At 43.4% G+C, this 24,035-nt stretch overlaps 1 protein-coding gene across 3 annotated transcripts in view; it reads left to right on the forward strand.

Moving 5' to 3' along the window:
* MAK (male germ cell associated kinase) overlaps positions 1-24,035 on the forward strand; it is a 49,632-nt gene that overhangs the window by 16,812 nt on the left and 8,785 nt on the right. For 2 of the 3 annotated variants that reach the window (XM_077809119.1, XM_077809121.1), the window contains exons 9-11: positions 1,181-1,355; positions 3,199-3,329; positions 18,479-18,610. In XM_077809119.1, coding sequence (XP_077665245.1) covers positions 1,181-1,355; positions 3,199-3,329; positions 18,479-18,610 — 438 coding nt within the window. Of the gene's footprint in view, positions 1-1,180; positions 1,356-3,198; positions 3,330-18,478; positions 18,611-21,432; positions 21,508-24,035 lie in introns of all 3 variants that reach the window. The other variant, XM_077809118.1, reaches the window with a different exon arrangement.

Raw genomic sequence — 24,035 nt, forward strand, 5'->3', positions numbered from 1 at the left:
AAATGATTATTGATGTTTTAATAATGGTTAGTTGTTACACTGTCCAGAAGGTAATAGGTTATTTATAATGATGACTTATAAGCATATCAGTAGAAGGAATTATAGATGGATGTAACTACAGTTTCTGTAACACATACTACTCATGTGTGTAACATGATTATCTAGTAATCATTCCTTTTATAAACTATTTATAAAAATACCATTAATATGAAGCATTACCAAAAAAGTTTAAATAACCACTTGGAAAGGGTTAGTGCTCTTCCTGCTTGAAGCAGGAGTTGGACTAGATTATTTAAGACCACTCTTCCAGTGCTATTATATGTGACATTACTTCTCCATCTGCGGTCTGCCGGCATAATTCTGCTCTGTAATGAGTACCAGCAAAATCCATCAAACTCATGTCTTCCAAACTGTAAATTAGGTCTTGAAATCTTTGTTTTATTTCTAAACACTTTTTAATTCTTTACAGTTCAAGCCAAAGCTGGAGTTTGAGCAAAAAAACTGTTCTCAAGAATATTAAGAAATATCTTATGGAATTAAAAAAATATCTAGTATTTTTTTATTTCCTTTTATGATATTCACTGACCTCTAATATGAGAAGTATTTATAAATAGTGGGTTTCTAGAATCATGCCAATGCCCATCAGCTCAACTGCAGATGAATGAAGGAGAGGATGTCTTTAAAACCTGGTTGGGACTTTACAGGAGACCGTATGGCAGAGGGTGCCCGGAAGAGGGCTGGCTGGCCTGGCTATGCTCCCTCCTGGGCTGGACAATCTACTTTTAGGGTTGTGCCAACTGGCTTGCATTACTCCACCCCATATTCCTGACAGACTTTCAGCTCCCAGGTTCTTTCTGCAGGCTTGAGCCAGTGGAACCAAAGAGGTAAATTAGGCCCAGCAAATTAGTACTAGTGTATAGTCCCTAAACTGACTGCTTCAGATAGATTTTGACAACTAGGGCCTGATCCTGCATTGTGCCACACTCAGAATTCCTACTGATACTAATATCTGTTCAGACCTTCAGAACCTCTGCAAGATTAGGCCCTGAATTCCATGAGGAGAAAGAAAATTTCTCCAAGCACTTCAGTGCATTCAGGCAGGCAATGAACTAGGTGTAAAATATAAGAATAGAGAATATTGAAACTTTTTTCTATTGAAAACAGAAGCAAGCAACCATAGGCCCTCAAAATGGTGCAGTTGGCCTTAAAAATTGCAGGAGACGATGGGGTCAGACTCTGTTAAAGACTATGGACAGCTGGGATGACTTGGAGGACACAGAATTTGGAATTTCATATTCCAAGAAGCCCAGCATTTCACAGTTAAAGGAAAAGAAAACAAAAGAGTTTCTGTTTAGGTAAGTCCACAATTACATAAGACACATAAGACATTTGATTTTTATTGTGTTTATTGTGTTTTAGTTTACCTTCAATTGGTTTTTAGAGTGAGTTTTCATGTATTGCAAGGTTTATTTTTATGCTTGACTAAAATCTAGATACATTAAACTAACTTTATTTTCTTTATCCACTAAGTTAGGGACAAAGTCTGCCACCCTTACTAATGTTCAGTAGTAACTCACTCTTAAAGTAGCCTGTAAAAGGGTGGGCTACCCATCTGAACCCTCTTGGCCATGTCTAGCCCTGCAGGTATGCCTCACCATACTTGAGGCTGACTAGCTATTAACAAAAAGAAAAGGAGTACTTGTGGCACCTTAGAGACTAACTAATTTATTTGCGCATAAGCTTTTGTGAGCTACAGCTCACTTCATAGCTCATGCAAGCTCATGCTCAAATAAATTTGTTAGTCTCTAAGGTGCCACAAGTCCTCCTTTTCTTTTTGCGGATACAGGCTAACACGGCTGCTATTCTGAAACCTAGCTATTAACAAGTGTACTTTGATGGAGGCAATGAGAAACCAAACAGCCTAATTCACATAAGTAAGCCACCCTGTAATGAAGCCCCATAAAGAGAGCACTTAGATTCATAGATATTAAGGTCAGAAGGGACCATTATGATCATCTAGTCTGACCTCCTGCACAATGCAGGCCACAGAATCTCACCCACCCACTCCTGCGATAAACCTCTCACCTATGTCTGAGCTATTGAAGTCCTCAAATCATGGTTTAAAGACTTCAAGGTAGATAGATGCTTTTATACAGTCTCTAGTGGTGGTTTCTAAGACCTGGTTTCCACAGTTTTTGTACCAATTCATTTTGGTTGGAGGTGCAATTACACTAGTCAGTTTTCAGGAGCAATCTATACTAATCTGAGGCTTTACACTGGTACAACTGAGTCAGACGAGGGGTTGTACCAATGTAACTATTTCAGGATAAAAATCACACCCCTAACCTAAGTAGTTTTCACACAGAAACTGTGCAGAGGCCACCCCAAAAGTTACAACGGATTGTCTAACACGTTTACACTGCATGTCAGTCAGTCCTTCGCAGCTGTTATCCTTCATGAGGGGTAAAAATGGAAGGTCACAAGGCTAGTTGCTTTTGCATGTTATGCATCATATGTTCAGCTGTGGTTTTCCCTCCCTTGCTGCAGAGATTGCTAGGATCCATGGGATGGGGAAGCCATGGTTCTTGGGCAACAGTTTAAAGATTTTGGTCTCAGGTCTTCGTTATTGCCCAATGTCATTATTTCATGTTCTCTGTTGAGGTGGAATGTGGCATATGATATTGCGTGGGGAGAGGTTTTTTTCAATTATTCTTTCACCTAGCGCTGCATTTTTATTTTTATTTTTTTTTCATTTTCAGGACGATTATGTTCCTTTGCTCTTGTGTGTTTAAAAAAAAAATCACATACACAAACACTGCAAATATACTCCCGTTCAATCTATTTTATACCAGCTGATAAATGTTTACTTGTTGTAAACTTATTTTGTGATTAGGAACTGATTTGTGTATCTCAGTCGCCAGTCAGAGATAAACTTTAAGCATTCGGTAGTCACTAGGCATTGGTGCTCTTAGAATAGATCTGGACACACTTTTTTTGCATACAGCCTGAGTTTACTCCCATTGAAGTAAATACAAATTTTCCATTAACTTCACTAGAAATAAAATCAGGACCACAATCATTATTTGGAAAAGATTTGTGGAGTTTGGATGAGAGCACTGTACTTATCAGGCTAGAGTAAATGTCTGTAATTCTGAGTCTAGAGTTATCAGTTAAATTACTAGACATCTTGATTTTCAGCATGCCAGAGCCAAAGGCCTTGGGCTGTATCCAATCAGGAGGGGAAAGCAAAGCTGTGATGCGAAATGACTCTGGAATATCAAATACATCAGCAAAACAATACTACCTGAGACAGTCAAGATATCTTCCTGGTAAGGGGAAAATCTTTGTCACGGAGAACACAAGTTTTGAAGTGACTATCTGTGATACCTTTTATTTTTGTTCTTTTGATTTGATAATTTCGCCTTTCATTGAGTAGTTTAAATTTTCAGACTTTTGGCCAAATACTATTCCAGTTCTTCGGGGATACAGGCCCCTCAAACACAGCATAGTTGGCATGAGAAGACCAGGCTGGATAGAGAAGGTCTCAGCACCACTTGCATACTGTGGCAGTTCACTCCACAGGTCCATTTAGCGGTAATGTCCAAACCTGCTGACCCTATCAGTAATGGATGCTTTTTGTCCATTGGTAAGAGAGGATCATCAGCTAACAACCAGTACAGTTCCTGATATCCAGAACTATAACCCAGTTGACCAATATCAAGGATTTGAGGAGTCAGGACACTGCCAGAGTTGCCCCAGCACAACCGTGTCAGTGACCTCCCCTAATAATAGCTTCTTAAAGAACTACTGTTATCCTCAAAAACAACAAGGAGTCCTGTGGCACCTTAAAGACTAACAGATTTATTTGAGCATAAGCTTTCATGGGTAAAAACCTCACTTCTTCAGATGCATGGAGTGAAAGTTACAGATGCACACATAAATATACTGACACATGAAGAGAAGTGGAGAACCCGTGTTGACAGGGCCAACTCAATCAGGGTGGCTTTAGTCCACTCCCAACAATAGATGAGGAGGTGTCAATTCCAGGAGAGGCAAAGCTGCTTCTGTAATGAGCCAGCCACTCCCAGTCCCTATTCAAGCCCAAATTAATGGTGTTAAATTTGCAAATGAATTTTAGTTCTGCTGTTTCTCTTTGAAGTCTCTTTCTGAAGTTTTTTTGTTCAAGTATAGCTACTTTCAAATCTGTTATAGAATGTCCAGGAAGACTGGAGTGTTCTCCCACTGGCTTTTGTGTGTTACCATTCCTGATGTCAGATTTATGTCCATTTATTCTTTTACGTAGGGACTGTCCGGTTTGGCCAGTGTACATGGTGGAGGGGCATTGCTGGCACATGATGGCATATATAACATTAGTAGACGTGCAGGTGAATGAGCCTTTGATGGTGTGGCTGGTTGGGTCCTCTGATGGTATCGCTAGAGTAGATATGGGGACAGAATAGGCAACAAGGTTTGCTACAGGGATTGGTTCCTGGGTTAGTGTTTCTGTGGTGTGGTGTGTAGTTGCTGGTGAGTATTTGCTTCAGGTTGGAGGGCTGTCTGTAAGCGAGGACTGGCCTGTCTCCCAAGGTCTGTGAGAGTGAGGGATCATTTTCCAGGATAGGTTGTAGATCGTTGATAATGTACTGGAGAGGTTTTAGCTGGGGGCTGTACGTGATGGCCAGTGGTGTTCTGTTATTTTCCTTGTGGGGCCTGTCCCATAGTAGGTGATTTCTGGGTACCCATCTCGCGCTGTCAATCCGTTTCCTCACTTCCCCAGATGGGTATTGTAGTTTTAAGAATGCTTGATAAAGATCTTGTAGGTGTTTGTCTCTGTCTGAGGGGTTGGAGCAAATGCAGTTGTATCTTAGGGTTTGGCTGCAGACAATGGATCATGTGATGTGTCCTGGATGGAAGCTGGAGGCATGTAGGTAAGTATAGTGGTCAGTAGGTTTCCGGTATAGGGTGGTGTTTATGTGACCATCGCTTATTTTAAGTGTAGTGTGCAGGAAGTGGATCTCTTGTGTGGACTGGTCCAGGCTGAGGTTGATGGTGGGGTGGAAATCATTGAAATCCGGGTGGAATTCTTCAAGGGCCTCCTTCCTGTGGGTCCATATGATGAAGGTGTCATCAATGTAGCGCAAGTAGAGGAGAGCCACTAAGGGACGAGAGCTGAGGAAGCGTTGCTCTAAGTCAGCCATAAAGATGTTGGCATACTGTGGGGCCATGCGGGTATCCATAGCAGTGCCACTGACTTGAAGGTATAAGTTGTCCCCAAATCTGAAATGGTTGTGGGTGAGGACAAAGTCACAAAGTTCATCCACCAGGTTTGCCGTGACATTATCGGGGATACTGTTCCTGACAGCTTGTAGTCCATCTTTGTGTGGAATGTTGGTGTAGAGGGCTTCTACATCCATAGTGGCCAGGATGGTGTTTTCTGGAAGATCACAGATGGATGGAAGTTTCCTCAGGAAGTCAGTGGTGTCTCGAAGATAGCTAGGAGTGCTGGTAGAGTAGGGCTTGAAGAGGGAGTCTGCATAGCCAGACAATCCTGCTGACAGGGTGCCAATGCCTGAGATGATGGGGCATCCAGGATTTCCAGCTTTATGGATCTTGGGTAGCAGACAGAATACCCCTGGTCAGGATTCTAGGGGTGTGTCTGTGCAGATTTGTTCGCTTTTTCAGGGAGTTTCTTGAGCAGATGGTGTAGTTTCTTTTGGTATTCCTCAGTGGGGTCAGAGGATAGTGGCCTGTAGAATGTGGTGTTGGAGAGTTGCCTGGCAGCCTCCTACCTGTTCATTATGACTACAGCACCTCCTTTGTCAGCCCCTTTGGTTATAATGTCAGAGTTGTTTCTGAGGCTGTGGATGGCATTGCGTTCTGTACAGCTGAGGTTATGGGGCAAGTGATGCTGTTTGTTCACAATTTCAGCCTGTGCACGTCTGCGGAAGCACTCTGTGTAGAAGTCCAGTCTGTCATTTTGACCATCAGGAGGAGTCCATGCAGAATTCTTCTTCTTGTAATGTTGGTAGGAAGGTTCCTATGGGCCAGTGCACTGTTCAGTGGTGTTGAAAATATTACTTAATCTGGAGATAATGAAAGTAGGCTTCCAGATTACCGCAGAACTGTATCATGTTTGTGGGGGTGGTGGGGCAGAAAGAGAGTCCCCAAGATAGGACAGACTCTTCCAGCGGGCTGTGTGTGTGGTTGGCTAGATTAACAATATTGTTAGGTGAGTTGAGGGTACCACTGTTGTAGCCCCCTGTGTCATGTAGGAGTTTAGATAGTTTACTGTCCTTTTTCCTCTGTAGAGACGTGAAGTGTGTGTTATAAGTGGCTTGTCTCGTTTTTGTAAAGTCCAGCCATGTGGAATTTTGTGTGGAAGGTTGGTTTTGTATGAGAGTCTCCAGTTTTGAGAGCTCATTCTTGATCTTCTCCTGTCTGCTGTACAGGATGCTGATCAGGTGGTTCCTCAGTTTCTTTGAGAGTGTGTGGCACAGTCTCTCACCATAGTCAGTGTAGTGTGTTGATTGCAATGGATTTTTTACCTTCAGTGCATTTGGTATGATGTCCATCTGTTTGCACTTGGAGAGGAAGATGATGTCTGTCTGTATCTGTGCGAGTTTTTTGTTGAGGTTGATGGATTTCCACTCCATACGGCTAAATTTAGTGCCTTGCATGGTGTCAGGTATCAGGGGGTAGCCGTGTGCTGTTATCCTGTTCATCTATAGCAGAGGTGGGCAAACTATGGCCCGCGGGCCACATCCTGCCCAGCCCTTGAGCTCCTGGCCGGGGAGGCTAGCCCCCGGACCCTCCCCCGCAGCCATGCTGCCGCGCAGGTAGCATGGCTTGCTCTGTCCGGGCAGCAGGGCTGCAAGGTCCCGCTGCTCTGAGCGGCATGGTAAGGGGGTGGTGGCGGCACGCGCGGTGGCAGGGGGAAGTTGGGTAGGAGGTCCCAGGGGGCAGTCAGGGGACAGAGAGCAAGGGGCGGTTGGATGGGGCGGAGGTTGGGGGCGGTGGTCGGGATGGGGAAAGGGGGGGTTGGATAGGCGTGGGAGTCCCAGGAGGCCTGTCGGGGGCAAGGATGTGGATAGGGGTTGGGGCAGACCAGGGAGCAGGGGAGGTTGGATAGGGAGTGGGGTCCTGGGGGGCCTGTCAGGAGGTGGGGGTGTAGATAGGGGTTGGGGGGATGGGGGGGGGGGTTGGATAGGTGTGGGAGACCCGGGGGGCCTGTCGGGGCAGGGATGTGGATAGAGGTCGGGGCAGTCAGGGGACAGGGAGCGGGGGGGTTGGATGGGGGTGCGGTCCCGGGGGGGCAGTTAGGGGTGAGGGGTGCCGGGAGGGGGCAGGCAGGGGACAAGGAGCCGGGGGGGCGGGTTGGATGGGTCAGAGGTTCTGAGGGGGGCAGTCAGGGGGCAGGAAGTGGGAGGGGTCAGATGGGGGCGGGGGCCAGGCTGTTTGGGGAGGCACAGCCTTCCCTACCCGGCCCTCCATACAGTTTTGCAACCCCGATGTGGCCCTTGGCCAAAAAGTTTGCCCACCCCTGATCTATAGGGAAAGGCTGACAATCTCAACTGATAGTAGAGTCAGTCTACTATTGAAACGCTGAACTTTAGTTTCTCTAGGGTTGCCGGAGAGTGGCAGCTGCTGGCCGGACGCCCAGCTCTGAAAGCAGAGCCATTGCCAGTAGTAATGGAGAAGTAAGGGTGGCAATACCATACCATGCCACCCTTACTTCTGCGCTGCTGCTTCTGGTGGTGCTGCCGCCTTCAGAGCTGTGCGACCAGCCAGCAACCGCTGTTCTCTGCTCTGCCTTCAGAGCTGGGCAGCCAGAGTAAAAACTAAAGATCCTCTGTAAAAATGCAAATTCTGCATATTTCCTTGGCAAATAGATTTCTAGGATCTGTCCAATCAGTGGACGGTGCTAATCTGTCCAACTCTGAGGCTGTAGATTGAAGCCATCCCCCACCTTGACAATCTGAATGATTTTTGGTTTGTCTGAAATTCAAGCAGAGAAGATGACTCAATATTTGTCCCCTCAACACGCTTCTGTTTTCTTGGGAATAGATAGGCAGCTCAATTGAAATCTGAGCAATTTTGTGTACAAAGTAATAGGAAAATTCTTTAATCACCAGGAACAAGAATAGGAAGCTAAGAAAGGACAGGGAGGAGTTTACCTATAAGTAGTTGTCTCTGAAAGTATGCTGTAATAAGGTCTCTGGTGCCATACTACTCATCTCCACTCTGCTATTACATTGTGTTACTTTCATTTCTAGATCAACTTGTGAGCTTGAAAAGGAGCTTTTGGTTCTCCTTCAAGTGTCCCCTGCTCTGACCGGTAGAACTCTAGCTAGCAGTAGCTGTTGGGGCACTCATGTCCTCCCTCACCCCTCCCTCAGTGAACATCGAGCATTCCAGGGCAAGGGTAGAAAGGAGCGTGGTGCTCCAGCTGCCTCAGTTCCTTCAAAGCTGCAACTGGCTGAACGCTTTTTGTGTGGAGCTCTGGAGTCCTCCCAGATCTGTGATTAGTTAGCTAGTTTTAAGTAGTTATATAGTTATAGTAATAGAGTAATACAGTTCCTTGCTTGACATGGAACTGAAGAACAACTCCGGTTTCAAAAGATGTTTAACTTGTCTGGCATTGTTCTGACATTGGATATACACGTTAGATACCTGGTGTGTTCAATTTGCTGAATGTTCACAACAAGAGCAAAGAAAGACAGAATAGACTTCAAGTAATCCTTTTTAAAAGAAGCAGTGTTGGCGAAATCATTTGGAAATGGAACAGGGCTAGGAGCTAAGAAAGCCCACAGACTGGTAGTGGCACTGGACAAGTCTACTAGAAACTGAATGAGTCATCTTCTTCTGTTGCTATTGCTAGGAGTCCCTATGATAAAGATCAGAAAAGGAAATCCTCCTGAGCTTCTATGTCTAGAGCCAATACTTAACGTTTTGGTAGTGACTCAGCTGGTAGGGTAGGCATCATTTTCCAGTTCTTGGTGGTGTCCGTCTCTGTGAAAAAAGCCAATCTGCAGGAAAAAGACTCCTCTAAGCCAAGTATTTTTAAGGAGCCAGTGCTTTGACATATATCCGCATAGGAAGGTGAGGAGATGTTCCTCCTCAGATCCGGATGAGCTGTTTCTGAAAGTGAGACTTCAAGGAACCATCGAGACGAAGGAATGCTATGAAACTAGTGACTAGTAGCAGTGTGGTACTGCAGCAGTTAATAGTCAAGGCACAGATTCATAGATCCGATATGTCCCTAGTTCAGCCAGAGGTTGATTCAGTTTATAGTAATGGAAAAGGAAGGAGATGTACTGAAACAGTCCCAGATAATGTGTTTTTTGGAAAAGAGAGGTCATGTAAAATAGTTTAGAATTTCTTCTCTACTGCCATCACTTAAAAAGCCTTCTGGTTCCCCAGAGAATTTTTCTACAATGTCCCATATCCAACAAGTATAGTATTATCTTCAGTTCCTTCTGAACTGAGAATAACCTTGGATCAGAAGAAGAAAATATGAATTGTGAACCAGATCTGCAGAAGGAGTATTAGAGGGACACACACAAAAAAGATGGGGCGTTGCTCTATTTTGGATTAAGAAAAATAAAGAGCTTTTATTGTGGATTTCTGTGTATGATTAAGATCCATGTACAGCACCAATCCAGTTAAATTTTACAATAGTTATTGTTGCTTAAGAAAACAGCTTTTTCACTATCTTCACTAAAGGTTCATCTCTCAGCCATATCAGCACAACATGTACCTATGGAGAACAAATCAATATTTATTAATAATGTAGTTAAAAGGTTCTTAAGAGGCCTCAATAATTTATACCTTCCAATAAGACATCCTATGCCATCTTGGAATTTAAACATAGTGCTCTCACATTGATGAAACCTCCCCTTGAATCTTTGGCAAGCTGTAATTTATTTTATTTGTCTATTAAGACAGTGTTTTTTATAGTCATCACCTATGCAAGACATATACGTCAACTACGTGCATTAATGGCTGATCCATCATTCACTGTTTTTCATAAAGATGAAGTAGTGCTTTGTACGCACCCTTGATTTTTACTAAAAGTGATCTCAGATTTCCATATAAACTAGTCTTCAGTTTTATCAGTTTCCTTTCCCAAACTCCAGTCTCACAATGGAGAGGTTAAATTACATACTCTGGATGTTAAAAGGGCTTTAGCCTGGTATTTAGACAGGACCAAACAATTTAGATTGTCCCTAAATTTGTTTCTCAGCTGAGGCCTGGTGTACAGTACACAGTTGTTTTGGAATTAGCCGAGTTACTTCGAAATAAAACTGATTCCGTCCACACGACCAAACCAGTTTTTTCGATTTAAAGGGCTCTTTAATCTGATTTCTGTACTCCACCTCGGCAAGTGGAGTACCGCTAAACTTGAGATTGCAGTTCCGGGTTACAGGTACTGTGGACGCAATTTGACATTATTGGCCTCCGGGAGCTTTCCCAGAATGCTCCCTTGTGACTGCTCTGGACAACACTCTCAATTCTGATGCACTAGCCAGGTAGGCAGTAAAAGCCCCAGGAACTTTTGAATTTCCTGTTGGGTCACCATCAGCACAGGTGACCATCAGCACAGTCCACCATCACAGGCGACTATGCAGAGTCCACCATCACAAGAGACCACACAGTCCCGGATTCACAGACGAGCTCCAGCATGGTCCGAACGGGAGGTACTGGATCTCATCGCATGTTGGGGAGACTAATTTGTTATGGTAGAACTACGTTCCAAAAAAAGAAACGCAAATACATACGCTAAAGTCTTCAGGGCCACGACAGAAAGAGGCTACTCCAGGGACACAGAGCAGTGTCGTACAAAAATCAGGGAGCTCAGGCAAGTGTACGAAAAAGCCAGGGAGGCGAACGGACACTCTGGGTCATAGCCCCATACATGCTGCTTCTACCATGAGCTGCATGCAATTATGGGGGTTGACCACCACTGCCCCACCACTGTCCGTGGACACCTGCAAGAGGGGAGTAGCACGGAGCGAGGAGGATGAGTTTTTGGAGGAGCAGGATAGTCCATAGACGGCAAGTGGGAAACCCATTTCCCCCCCTAGCCAGGAACTATTCTCAGCGCTGGAGCCAATAGCCTCCCCCCTACTCCCAAGGCATGCTCCCGGACCATGACCCTGGAGAAAGCACTTCTGGTGAGTGAGAGCTTGATCGGAGCCACGTAGTGGGGGGTGGGGGGAAACCCAGCTGTGCTGGGCTGTTAGTGTTTAGTTTAAAGGGCTCATCCCTACTCAGAGCCTCATTGGAGCCACGCGGTGGGTGTGTGTGTCGGGGGGGGGAGGGGGGAAGGGTATTGTGTGAAGCGATCATCCCAGAGAGCCCGCAGGCCCTCCTTTTATATGGCAAACCCACCAGGCATTTTGCTTGCTATGGGAAAGGGGGCCCAGCAGTTCGAAAGCATTGAAATGAATGCGGAAGTAGCAGAACCCAGCGTGCCCCTAGGGCTTACCATGGCTGCCTGCAAGCTGAATTCTGTTGCCTGGCCGCATGTGATGGCTTACTCACACCAAAGTGGCAGGCACTTCAGTATAAGAGGCAAAATGTGACCTTGTACAGAAAGAACATGTGCTGTGTACTATGAATTGCCTGTTTCACTGAGAAAGTGTGTCCCCTTTGTTCTCTAAAATGTATCTTTTAACATACTACCCTCCCTTTTTCTCCTCCCGCAGCTGGTGCAAATGTTTCAATGCAGCCCCTATCTACTCTGTCCCAGAGGCTGCTCCAGATTAGAAGGCAGAAAAAATTAATTCGGGAATACATGTTTGCCGAGCTCATGCAGTGCTCCCACACTGATAGGGCCCAGCTGAATGTGTGGAGGCAAACAATTGCGGAGTCCTATAAAGCATTACACGAATATGAAGAGAGGAGGGATGTGAGCGATGAGAGCTGGCAGGATGCTATGGTCAAGCTCATGGGGGAGCAGACTGACATGCTCCACTGTATGGTGGATCTAATGCGGGAAAGGCAGTAAGACCACAGACTGCCGCTGCAGCCCTCCCTCCATCCCAAGTTCCATAGCCTCCTCACCCAGACGCCCAAGAACACAGAGGGGGAGGCTACAGGGACCCACACAGTCAACCCTAGAGGACTGCACAAGCAACAGAAAGCTGGCATATCCTAAATTTTAATTTGGTTTCGGGACTTGTCCTTCCCTCCTCCTCCACCCCCCTAACCCAATTCCCCCCCCACACACCCCCAGCCGTCTAGCTTCTGATTTCTCTCAATGTTTTGTGCAACAAATAATAAAGAACGGTTTTTAAACAATTGTGACTTTATTTCCTTTCATATATATATGGGGGCGGGTAACTTTAAGAGAAACAAACACAACTGTCACACCATACCCTGGCTAGTCATGAAACTGGCTTTCAAAGCTTCTCTGATGTGCAGCATGCCCTGCTGCACTCTTCTAATGGCCCTGTTGTCTGGCTGTGTGAAACTGGCTGCCAGGGGAGTTGCCTCAACCTCCCACCCCGCATACGAAATCGTGCACCGTCTGCTGAAAGCAGTATGGCGTCTGCACACCAAAAAGGTGCGAAATGATTGTCTGCTGTAGCTTTCATGAAGGGAGGCGCGACTGACGACACACACCCAAAAACACCAGCGAGAATGTTTTTGCCCCATCATGCACTGGGAGCTTAACCCAGAATTCCAGTGGGCGGCGGGAACTGTGGGATAGCTACCCACAGTGCACCGCTCCGACATTCGATGCTAGCCTCGGTACTGTGGACACACTCCGCCGAGTTCACGCATTTTAGTGGGGACACAGAAGACCGAATGTATAAAATCGCTTCCGAAAATTTGAATAGAATAATTTTGAAATGATATCGTACTGTAGACATACCCTAAGAAAGAACCAGGGGAAAGCTATATCTGTACGAATGCTAGCGTTAGAGTATGTATTAATGAAGCTTATAAACTGATAGGGCTGCCCATTCCTCAGGGAATTAAAACACATTCTACTAGACAGAAGGCAGCCTCTGTAGGCTTTTCTAGGTATGTTCCTCTGAGAGATTTTTATGGCAGCAACATGGAGTTCTTTTTATACCTTCTCTAAATTTAAGGAATGATATTTAGATCTGATCTACGATTTTTGCCGCCCCAAGCAGTGAAAAAGCTGCCGCCGCAGACGGCAAAAGGAAGAAGCTGCAGCCAAATGTGAGCCTCCAATTGTTTTTACTACCTGGATCCATATGTTTGAGACTTACCTGCTTGCAATCAGTGCTACAGAGATTTCTGAAGTAAGAAAGCGTGCTCTGCTAATCCCCTGCTGTATATTTTACACTTTTCCCCCTGCAGATGATAAATATGAGACTGCACTCACTGTATTAAAGAATTTTTTTTGTGCCAAAAGTGAATGTAGTAGCTAATTGCTACAGATTTCACCAGCATGAGCAGAAGCCAGAGGAAACTATAATGCAGTATATTGCTTCTCTGAGGAGTCTGATTGTAATTTGTGATTTTTGGGAATATGGCAGATGAGATGATTAGAGACCAGCTCATTGAGAAAACAACCATGCTTCATGTAAGAGAACGCTTGCTTCTAGAACCACAACTTACACTAGAAAAAGCAATAACCATTGGTACTCAGATTGAGTCAGCTACAGCTGAAGCCAAAATAATGAGCATGGATACAGGAGTCACAGTCCAGGCTATGACTCCTTTGCAGAAAAGTTCACTACCACTGCAGACACAATTGCAAGAGGAAAACTAATGAAAAACCACCGAATCAGCAAATTCAAAATACAGTAAAAGCATGTTTTCGTTGTGGATCCCCACAACACCTTGCAAGCTACGCAGGATGTCCGGCAAAAGTAGCTCAGTGCAATCATTGCAAAAAGATTGGACATTTTGCTAAAGTATTTCGCAGTAGCCAGTTCAATCAACAGGTGCATGCAATTACAATACCAGATGTTACTGTGCTGAGTGTGGACAAAATCACTACTGCACATATTCCAGAACAGATAAAGTGCACTGTAAATGTTTCCACCATACCCTCAGGCAAACGACACTTTATTCAGCTAATGTTGGATACTGGCTCATCAGTATCTATACTACCTAATTCCATCAGCATTACTTTAAAGATGTGCCTCTTACTGAACCCAAAGTTCACTTGGTGTGCTATTTGAAAAACCATATTCCAGTACATGGCTGCCTGCCAGTAATAGTTACTTTTGGTGATTGCTGTATAACTGCAGAGTTCTACATTGTCCACAAAGGCACTCCTATCCTTGGCAGAGATTTATTGGCTGCTTTAAATCTTAGGGTAGTTTAATGGACGAATTGATCTTCCTCAGCAAAGCACTCTTGCGGTATACACACCAGTTTCAGCTGGGACCCAACACCAAGTTGAGGAGAAACTCGGCTGTGCTTATGGGTTTCTGCATGAAGTGGAAATGAGGAATAACGTGATGCCTGTACGACAGAAATTACAGCGCTTACCATTTTCAGACAGGGAAGCTGTTTCAGAGGAACTTAGAAAACTTGTTCAAACGGACATTATTGAAGAGATCGACTCCTCGGAATGGGTTTCACCTATAGTAGAGACGCAGAAGAAGGGTGGAGGCATTCGCCTTTGTGTGGACTTTAGGGAGCCAAATAAAGCTATTGTGATTGGCAGCGATCCTCTTCCTCACACAGAAGAAGTGTTTGCAGAACTACGTGGAGCAAAGATGTTTTCTACTCTTGATTTGCAGAGCGCATACCATCAGGTTATGTTGCATGACGATAGCAGAGCCCTCACAGCATTTATTACACATGAGGGACTATTTTGTTTTAAATGTGTTCCATACGGTCTCGCATCTGCCCCAAGTGCCTTTCAAAAATTATGTAATTGATTCTGAAGAATCAACATGGAGTTCAGTGCTATCTGAATGATATTATCGTGTTTGGAAATACTTCTGAGGAGCATGACAATAACCTGCAGTCTGCACTAAACTGCATCAGTACAGCAGGCCTCCAGCTCAATAGGTCCAAATGCAAATTTAGACAAACTGAACTTTCCTTTCTGGGGGATACAATTTCAGAGGCTGGACTAAAACCTGATCCAGATCATATCCTGGCAACTTCAAATGCTCCTCCTCCAACAGATTTGCAAACCTTACGTTCCTTTTTGGGTCTTACCTCCTGGTATGCAAAATTCATTCCCAATTATGCTTCTGTCATTGAACCATTATGAGAATTACTACAGAGAAGTTCAACATTAGTTTGGACAATGGATGCACAAGCTAGTTTCGAAATGGTGAAAAACTCGATTGTACATAGTCCAGTACTTGCACTATTCAGTCCTGCATTGCCCACAATTGTAACTACTGATGCTTCTGATTATGGACTTGGGGCTGTTCTCACACAACTGCATGAGGACAACACAGAGAGGACTGTTGCATTTGCTTCAAGGACACTAAGTAATGCTGAGAGAAAATATTCTACAGTTGAAAAAGAAGCACTTGCTTGTGTCTGGGCTACTGAAAAATGGAGAACTTACCTGAAGGGTCGCATGTTCAAGTTGTGCACAGACCACAGCCTTTTGACGACGTTGCTCACCACGAAAGGACTGGGAAGAGCAGGATACCGTATTGCTCGATGGTCTGCAAGACTACTCGTTTTCAATTAGGAACTGGAATATAAGCCTGGAAACCAAAATGTGGATGCTGATTGCCTTTCTTGCCTGCCGTTGCCTTCACCAGATGGTCCACCGGAGGATGAGGATGTAGTGCTTACGCTTGTTACAAGTGCTCTCACTGCAGTTACAAGAGAACAATTTCAAGCTGCTTGTTCAACAAAAACTATGGGAATATCTGACAAAGAGATGGCCCAGTCACCCTAAAAACCTTGACCCAGTTTTGCTGCCTTATTTTAGAGTTCGGGATGAACTTTCTTTGTTTGATGGCTGTGTGCTACGAGGTACACACCGGCTCCTTGTGCTAGATGAATTACAGTCAAAACTCATACACCTGGCACACGATACTCATCAAGGAATTGTCAGAACCAAACAACAACTATGGGATCTGTATTGGTGGCAGGGATGGACTCTCAAACTGAACCACTCATAAAATCCTGTGTCGCTTGCCAAATGCATGATAAGACAGCAGTGACATGTACCCCTCCATTACAGCCTGTTTTTCTTCCTGAATCTGCATGGGGGAAAAAAGTGGCGATTGACATTGTAGGACCCTTTGATACTGCTCCAATTGACTGCCTTTATGCCATCATTTTAATAGACTATTTCAGTAAATGGCCTGAGGTAGCATTTACATTGCAAATCTCTTCTGCTACAGTAATTAATTAAGTTCCTCTCTTCAGTTTTTAGCAGGGAAGAGAACCAAAGAACTGGGTTCAGATAATGGTAGTCAATTTACTTCCCTGGAGTTTGAAGCTTTTCTAGCACAGAGGAACATTTTACACAGAAGGTCATCCCTGTATTACCCTCAAGCCAATGGGGAAATCGAACGGTTTAACAGAAGTTTGAAAGAGAGTTTACAAATGGCTAAACTGGAAGGGCGATTGTGGATACCCTTCAGTACTGATTTCTTGCAAGCATACCAGGCTACATGACATGCCACAATGCAAAGATCACCCGCAGAGTTACTGCATGGGAAACAGATGAATACTAAACTGAACGTTGCTGGATTGTTAAAGGCATGACCTGATGCCCCAAACGAGGATGATGTGAGAAAAACAGTTGAACAGAACCAAGCAAAGTCTAAGGCTTTCACAGATAAGCGGTGGGGTGCTAAGGAACCAAAGTTTGAGTGTGATTCCTTTGTTAGAATACAAAAACCTGGAATTTTATGCAAAGGGGACCATAAATTCACAGCTCCTCTTAAAATCATAGAGAAGAAGGGACCTTACACCTATCGACTTTCTGATGGGCAGGTATGGAATGCTTGTTATCTTGCACCTGCCTATGCACCAAGAGGAGATTATGCCAACACCCAGTCTGCATTGGATGACTTCACTGTAGTACCAACACAACAAGACATTGCACTGGAACCGGGGCTTGAGAGATGGCCTGTCAGACCCAGATGACCACCTATCTGGACTAGAGACTATGTTATGTAGTATCTACAGTGTTTTCAGTGTAATATTTCTGCCAACAGTATAGTGTCTTGTTTCGTATTTGTTCCTGTAGTTAGAAGGTTTGTTTTAATTGGGAGAGTTTCTTAAGAGAGGAGGGAATGTGGTGTTTAGATATTGCTTGTAATTATTAGAACTGGGAGCACTGGCTGTTGGGAGTCTGAAAAGACAGGAAACAGAAAGGAAGGGGGAGGAGTTGAGAGACTGGGAGAAAGCTTCAGAGGGTGCAGCAGCAGCTTGGTAAAGAGGTTTCCACTTTGATAATAAAGTCCTGTTGAAGCTTGTTAGTACCTTGCCTGGTTGATACAACAATATGCAGAGTTCATCTCAAAGAATCTCAGTTATAGGTAAATAATCTTCATTTGCCAACTAAATGAGTTTGTTTTTCACTTTGCAAAAAGTATAGTTGAGGCCTTTCCAGTGAATTCCCTGCTGGGAAGAAAAAAGTCAATTCCTTAATGTCAGATGAAGGCCCAAAGACTCAAGAATGTTAATCTCCAAAGAATGTGTGTCTGCCTATAGATAGCCCAGTTGATAAATAATCTCAATTTCCTTCATTTTTCAAGGACATTTCTAATATTCCTCTGGTTCAGAGCCACATTTTTGATATGAAGACTGTATGAATGTATTCATCCAAAAATAGAAACCAACCTCAGCTTGTAAGAAAATCATAGCACCAAGGCAGATTTTTAAAAAAATGGTATTTAATGGTCTTTCTAAATATTAAATCTGGACACTTATCTGTTACTTTAATTCTGCTAGATCTGGGTGCTGCTTTCATGCTGTTTAATCACATCCACCTCTTTCAATACATCTGTGTTTTAGAAATACAGTACCAGTTTTTCTTTTAGTCGCAGGAAGCCTAATATTTTGCATACCCCTTTTGTGGTTGTAACTGTTCAATGGTTTTATATTTCCATTGTATGGGAAATACAGCACTTGGTAGCACATAATTTAACTTTTATGTACATAACAAATGGCTGTTAATTACTTGATTGCCATAAAAACTTTACTACATTTTTAGTATTTTGTTTGACTTTCATTTAACTATAGTAGCTCACATTAAGGCAGACTTTTACAAAGTTAAGATCAGTTGTCTCTGGAGCTGTTAAAAGTTTATCTTATATATTTGATCATTACAATTCTCTCTGTACTAGTCTTTTTAGGGTTCAGTTGTAAAACCTAAGCAGTGTGCATTGTTCTTTGAGTTATAGGAAAAAAGTTTTAGTTCTTTGTAACATCATGTAAAGTCTAAATACTTTTCATGTACTGTCAAGGTGTTCTTCCATTCTTGAGATTTTAAGTGCTTAATACGTTGCCTTTTGAAGTTGACATTCACACTCTTTAAAATTATTGCTTTTCCAAGGTGTAAATCCTAAGAATGTCTCCTTAGTAGCAGCCAGTAAAGAAGGCTCTCAAGGAATCTGGAACAATTCATTGTTTTCTAAACCACTAGGGCCTACTGGAGGAGGTCTGTCTTTTAACAGAACGAATGCAGGTAATTCATAATTACAATAAGTACAATTGTGTATATACTGGATTATTTTGTGTTAATTTTTATTGTTTAAAATTAATTTAGGTAAGGTCTTCTAGCTTCCAATTGTTTCACTGTGTTCTTGCTTTTCTCTTCTAACGTGTATCCCCTGAAAAGAACAGTGTACTCTATATTTATATGCCAAGGTATATATTTTCATTTCAGGGTGTGGAGAAAGTACATGCTATATAAGTCCAATTATGGAGCTCTGCCAGGAAGAATTTGAGTTCTAATCCATCAGAGCCATTAACTCATTGTGTTAATTTAAGCAAGTAATTTGACCTTATTATTCCTAGTCAATTTGAACTGGAACATTGGGTAAAAGAGCAGTTCCTCATATGGAAAAAAAAGAAAAAAAAGATGCTTGGTGTGAGCTCATATCATAAAAATAATGTTTACAGAGTGCTTTGTTTGCAGATCTCAAAGCAGTTCTCAAACATTGAGCCTGCCAACCTTCCTCAAACAAAATAGTACTTTACTGCACGAGTAATCCTGCTTTCTTCAATAAGGTTGTTGGAGTAATGTACTTCACAATATGAGTAAGGATGGCAGAGTCTGGCTTTCACTGATTAAGCATCACACAATTACTGAACTATATGATAAGTACAGTATCCCCATTTTACAGGTGGGAAAATTAGGCACAGAGAGGTGAAGTGACTTGTTTAAGATCTCTTAGCAAGTTAATGTCAGAGCCAGGACTAGAGACCAGGGCTCTTAGATTCCCAGCCCTGTATTCTATCCATAAGACCACATTGTTACTTTTTTATGATTTTAGATAATAAAGTAATAATTTAGAACCAGTTTCTCAGCTGGTGTGGTTAGGTGTTCCTCTATTGACTTCAACAGAGCTATGCTGATTTACATCATCAACTGAATATCTGGCCCTAAAATTTTTGTAGCAGTCTTCATCCTGAAGGATCTTTGAGTTTTAAATACTATGTAGAGGTCTCACTTCCTCGCAACTGCAATGCCCCGTCTAATAAGGGGGAGTGTGGTAGCCAATCTGTGCCATCAACAATACAGGGTTTTCTTTTTGAAAGTGAAGCACATACTATCTGTCTGAAATTACATGAGTCGTGTTTGGTAGGAAGAAGGGCATTACCCACACTGGAATTTTTCACACAATATGAGGGGCATCTCTTTCAAATATCTATCATAGGTACTTACGTGACCCCTTCACTATAGTTTCTGAGCACCTCAAAATGTATTTATCCTCACAATACCCCTGTGGTGCTATTATCCCTATGCTACAAATGGGGACATGAGACAGGCAGACAGAAAGACAAAGGGCCAGATTTTCAAAAGTATTCAGATGCATAAAGATGCAGAGCGGCACCTAGGGGGATTTACAAGAATGCTGAAGCAGGTTAAGCACCTAACTTCCATTGAAATAAATTGGAGTTAGATACCTAACTTGCATAGGTGCTTTGGAAAATCCCAGTAGGCACGTCTCTGCATCTCTAAACCTAAATACTTTTGAAAAACTTGACCTTGGGCAAGTCATTTAGGACAAGTAGTGAGTCTTCAGTGGAGCATGGTCAGGTCTGCAGTCTCAGGCTAGCACCTGAACCACTGAACCATCCTTTCTCCTTTAAATAGTGCCATGGCATTTTCAGTGACTTCACTTTAACCTTTTATTGAAAGAAGACCCCTTCAATCAACAGTACTTTCCCCCTTAATAACATGATGGGGTAATGCTTCAGTATTGATTGGTAGGAGACTGCCATCTAAAGAACCAGTGGACCTATTTCCTCGAATACCTGGGCTTTTCTTGAAGGTCTCCAGTCCTAGAAGTGACCGGCCTGAATCCATTTTAGCTTATGAAATCGGACAAGATCACAGCTCCAGGCTATAAGAATGTGAAATGAAGCTGAATAATTCTGTTCCAGATAAACTAAAAATCAATGCATTATATATATATATATGTATAATGAAATGAAATGTATGAAATGGACACAATCAACCTAAAAATCCCACTTCTGTCTGGAAAATTTTACCTCCAATAACTATAACTGAAAGAATTTAGAGAAGAAATACTATTTATTTTCTGTTTGTTTACTTTGTGCATTTGATAGCACTTTCCAAAGCTATTTTCACCATTTCTCCTTTATAGTTCATCAGCTTCTTGTCTGGCTCTTTTATACACCAAAACCAGGGTAAAACGCATTTAAGAAAGACAGATGAAAATATGTCTGGTAAAACACAGACATTGGCAGGGGTCCCAAAGGCAGGTACGGCCACTGAAACTCCTTTTTTTTTAAGTCATTAATTTTTTTTTTTTACTTATTAGATTTCAAGTTGTCATTGCCCCTTAACTGATGAAATTAACCAAATTAAGTTTGTTACTTTGGAATGGTATTTTTCCTTTCCCTCAGTGTAACCATAAAACATAACAATTTAAGAGCAGGTTAGTTTCAAATGATGAGGCACTCTCTCTATGCAGAATTATAGGGTTAGGTTCAGTTAGGCCTGCAGTCTGACTAGCTAACCATGCTTGAGTGATTTATTATATTTACATTGGTGATCAATTATATTCTGCTTCCCTTGAGTAGAAGCCTGGTGGTGAGTTCAGTAGCACCATTTCCTACTTTAGGGTAAGGCCTTTTTGCAAACATAGGTCTGAAGTCATAGTTATAAAGGTACTTTAAACACTCATTCTCACCTGTTTTGATTTCAGTGTTTTCCCCTATTTCTATTTACAAATCACCTAATCAATTCTTCATCTACATTTTCTGAAGGACTTTCTTTCTTTCGTTCTTTCTTTCGTTCTTCTGCCTTCTCTGCAGAAGAAAACATAATTAAACCAATTGAAAAACTATCATGCAAAGAAAGGTTGAATGAAAATTTAGAGGCACCAAAAGGTAATTTATGGCAATTATAGCTTGGGATAGATGATTCTTTGCAGGTTGCATAGTTATGTCATGCATTTTCTTATTTTGCTTTTCTTGTAACAGTTGCTCTTGTATAATGCATTCCAAATGATCTTACACTTTTGTTTCAGTTTTAATCGCTATTATTCCATGTTGTGGCAAACCCTGCCCTCCCTGTAAAAGTGAGGGATCCCAGTTGCAGAGGGATCATTTTGGTTTTGCTGTGCAGGGGGGAGGGATATGGTGAGAGGAGGGAATGCAGGGGATCTGCTTGCCGCTGAGTTGTGCTCCATAAACTCTCTTATAATGGCAGGGGGGATTGAGGACACAGCTGGGGTCAGTCAGTCTGCGATTGTTTACTTGCGCATGGAGCACGCTGAAGGATTTTCCCCATTGTGAACTTCGCCCACAGTAGTTTGTGTCAAGCAGGTGAACTCCAAATATATGAACATATTTAAAGAATTCTTTTAGTGTTTCATACTGAAATACTGGGCCACATCTTTTTTCTATCTGTCAAGCTCTAGTAAACATGCTTAGTTATTGATCCTGCCCCATTAAAGTTAATGGGAGCTTTACTGTGTACTTCAGTGGGTTCAGGATCAAGTCCTTAGTGGAGGCGGTCCTGTGACAGTGGGAGGGGAAGGCAGTCATTTCCCTAGGACTTAGGTCAACTTGAAAACCACCCAGTAGGCTGTCCTCAATTACACTAGTGCAGCCTTGGAAATCTGAGGACAGAAATTTGACATATAGTTATTAAATAATATTTAAGGCTTTCTGACTTGTTAGAATCTTTGTGCCCTGGTGCTAGCCCTGTTCTGAAGCCAGAGAGTATTTCACCACCATAATAATAAACCACAACAGCTTCTGCAGTAATAGGCTTTTGGTGTGCTGCATTCAGCCAAGTGCCTTAAGCACCACAGCACTGGTGCTGTACTAAGGCACACCCTTGCTTAGCTCTCTGCTTTGGAGTATGTCTTATGAATTTTAAATTATTCAGTTAAAATGTTGGTTGGTGTTTTTAACAATTTGGTGGTGGGAAAGTATTGATCTGCTATGTTCTTCCACTAAGACAGAGAGTTCCTAGTAGAAGGAGAAGAGAAAATAATGGGGGGAAATTTATAAGTATTTTTCTGTACTACAGATAAACTCTGATAATATAAAAGGCTGTGTGCACACTAAAATTACGTGGCCAAAATGTTCCAAAGTTGCTAACACCAGTGTATGCAAGAGAGTCCTGTTGTTGTCAAGGTCAGAGCAAGTGTCCATGACATAGTGCTTACAGTGTCAGCATTTATAGGACTTTTGTCTCCACTAGGGCTGCTTCACATGCACATTTTCATGATGCAGCGAATCCTGTCTACATTAACACTTGCTCTGTTCTGCCACCTGTGTGACTGCAGTATTGCTGGGAAATGGGTATGAAGTTTTCTAGGGGAGAAGCACATGCATCTACGCCAGATGTTTTTATACTTTTGCAGCTTGCTAAGCAGATGCTAGCTGCAACTGTGCAGAGCAACTCCACCTGGTTACACTGATTTTACGTTGATGTAATTGCATTTACTGCAGTGAAATCACACTAGTGTAAGAGTGTGGAGAATATTGATGTGAAACAGAATGCCTCACACAGTACTCACTGCAAGCATCACAGAGCCTGTGGACTGTTTTCTGGCACAACAGGTGCATAATACCTAAGGAATATAATATCAGCTCTTCATATTTTTGGATTATTCCATTACTTGCTTCAGATGGCTCAATGGCTATGCCCTGCATGAGGAGCCATGCATGCATTGTGAGGGGCAGGGGTCACATCCTGGTACACCCTTACATATGCTGATACCATGACAGAGTCTATTAATGAAATGACAGACTTTATATGAACTTTTATTGTCAAGGAGGGTACTGGCAGTACAAGATGCAGATTTCTGGGGGAAGTCTGGGATGGGGACTTTGCTGGTGTCGCTCTACAGCTTCCCCAAACTGTGGGGCGCATCTCCCTAGGGAGGTGTGGAGGAATGTGGAGCAGTGGGGTCTGGGTCAGCCCCCATGGATGCGGGGATGGAGCACCACCTAACCCCTTCCCGCCCCCAGCTCTGCTCCAGTCCTGTCTCCAGCCATATTCCCGGCTCCTGGTCCTGTGCCTGGCTCCATCTCCAGCCTTCGCGCAGCTCTACTCCCACCCCCCGCACCAGCACCCAACTTCAGCCACTGGTCATGGCTCCATTCCCGACCCATGGCCGAGGCTGTGGACAAGGCCGGGAGCAGAGCCGCACCTGGCTGCGGGCCCAGTTGCCAGCCCCCACCACAGCCCAGCTGTGGCTCCGTTCCTGTCCCTGGCCACAGCCCTGCTCCCGGCCCCAGACCCACCCCCAGCTGCGGTCCCAACCCCAGCGCCGTTATCCTTGTCCTCTTCCCCCACCCCTCCGCCCCCTGAGCTGCAGCCCCACTCCCAGCCCCAGCTCCAAGGGGTGTGTGGGGGGGTGCAGACAGGGATAAGGGGTGTCATGACCCTCAAAAGTTTG

The sequence above is a fragment of the Eretmochelys imbricata genome, chromosome 2 (assembly GCF_965152235.1).
Source record: "Eretmochelys imbricata isolate rEreImb1 chromosome 2, rEreImb1.hap1, whole genome shotgun sequence".
In the NCBI taxonomy this organism is placed as follows: Eukaryota; Metazoa; Chordata; order Testudines; family Cheloniidae; genus Eretmochelys; species Eretmochelys imbricata.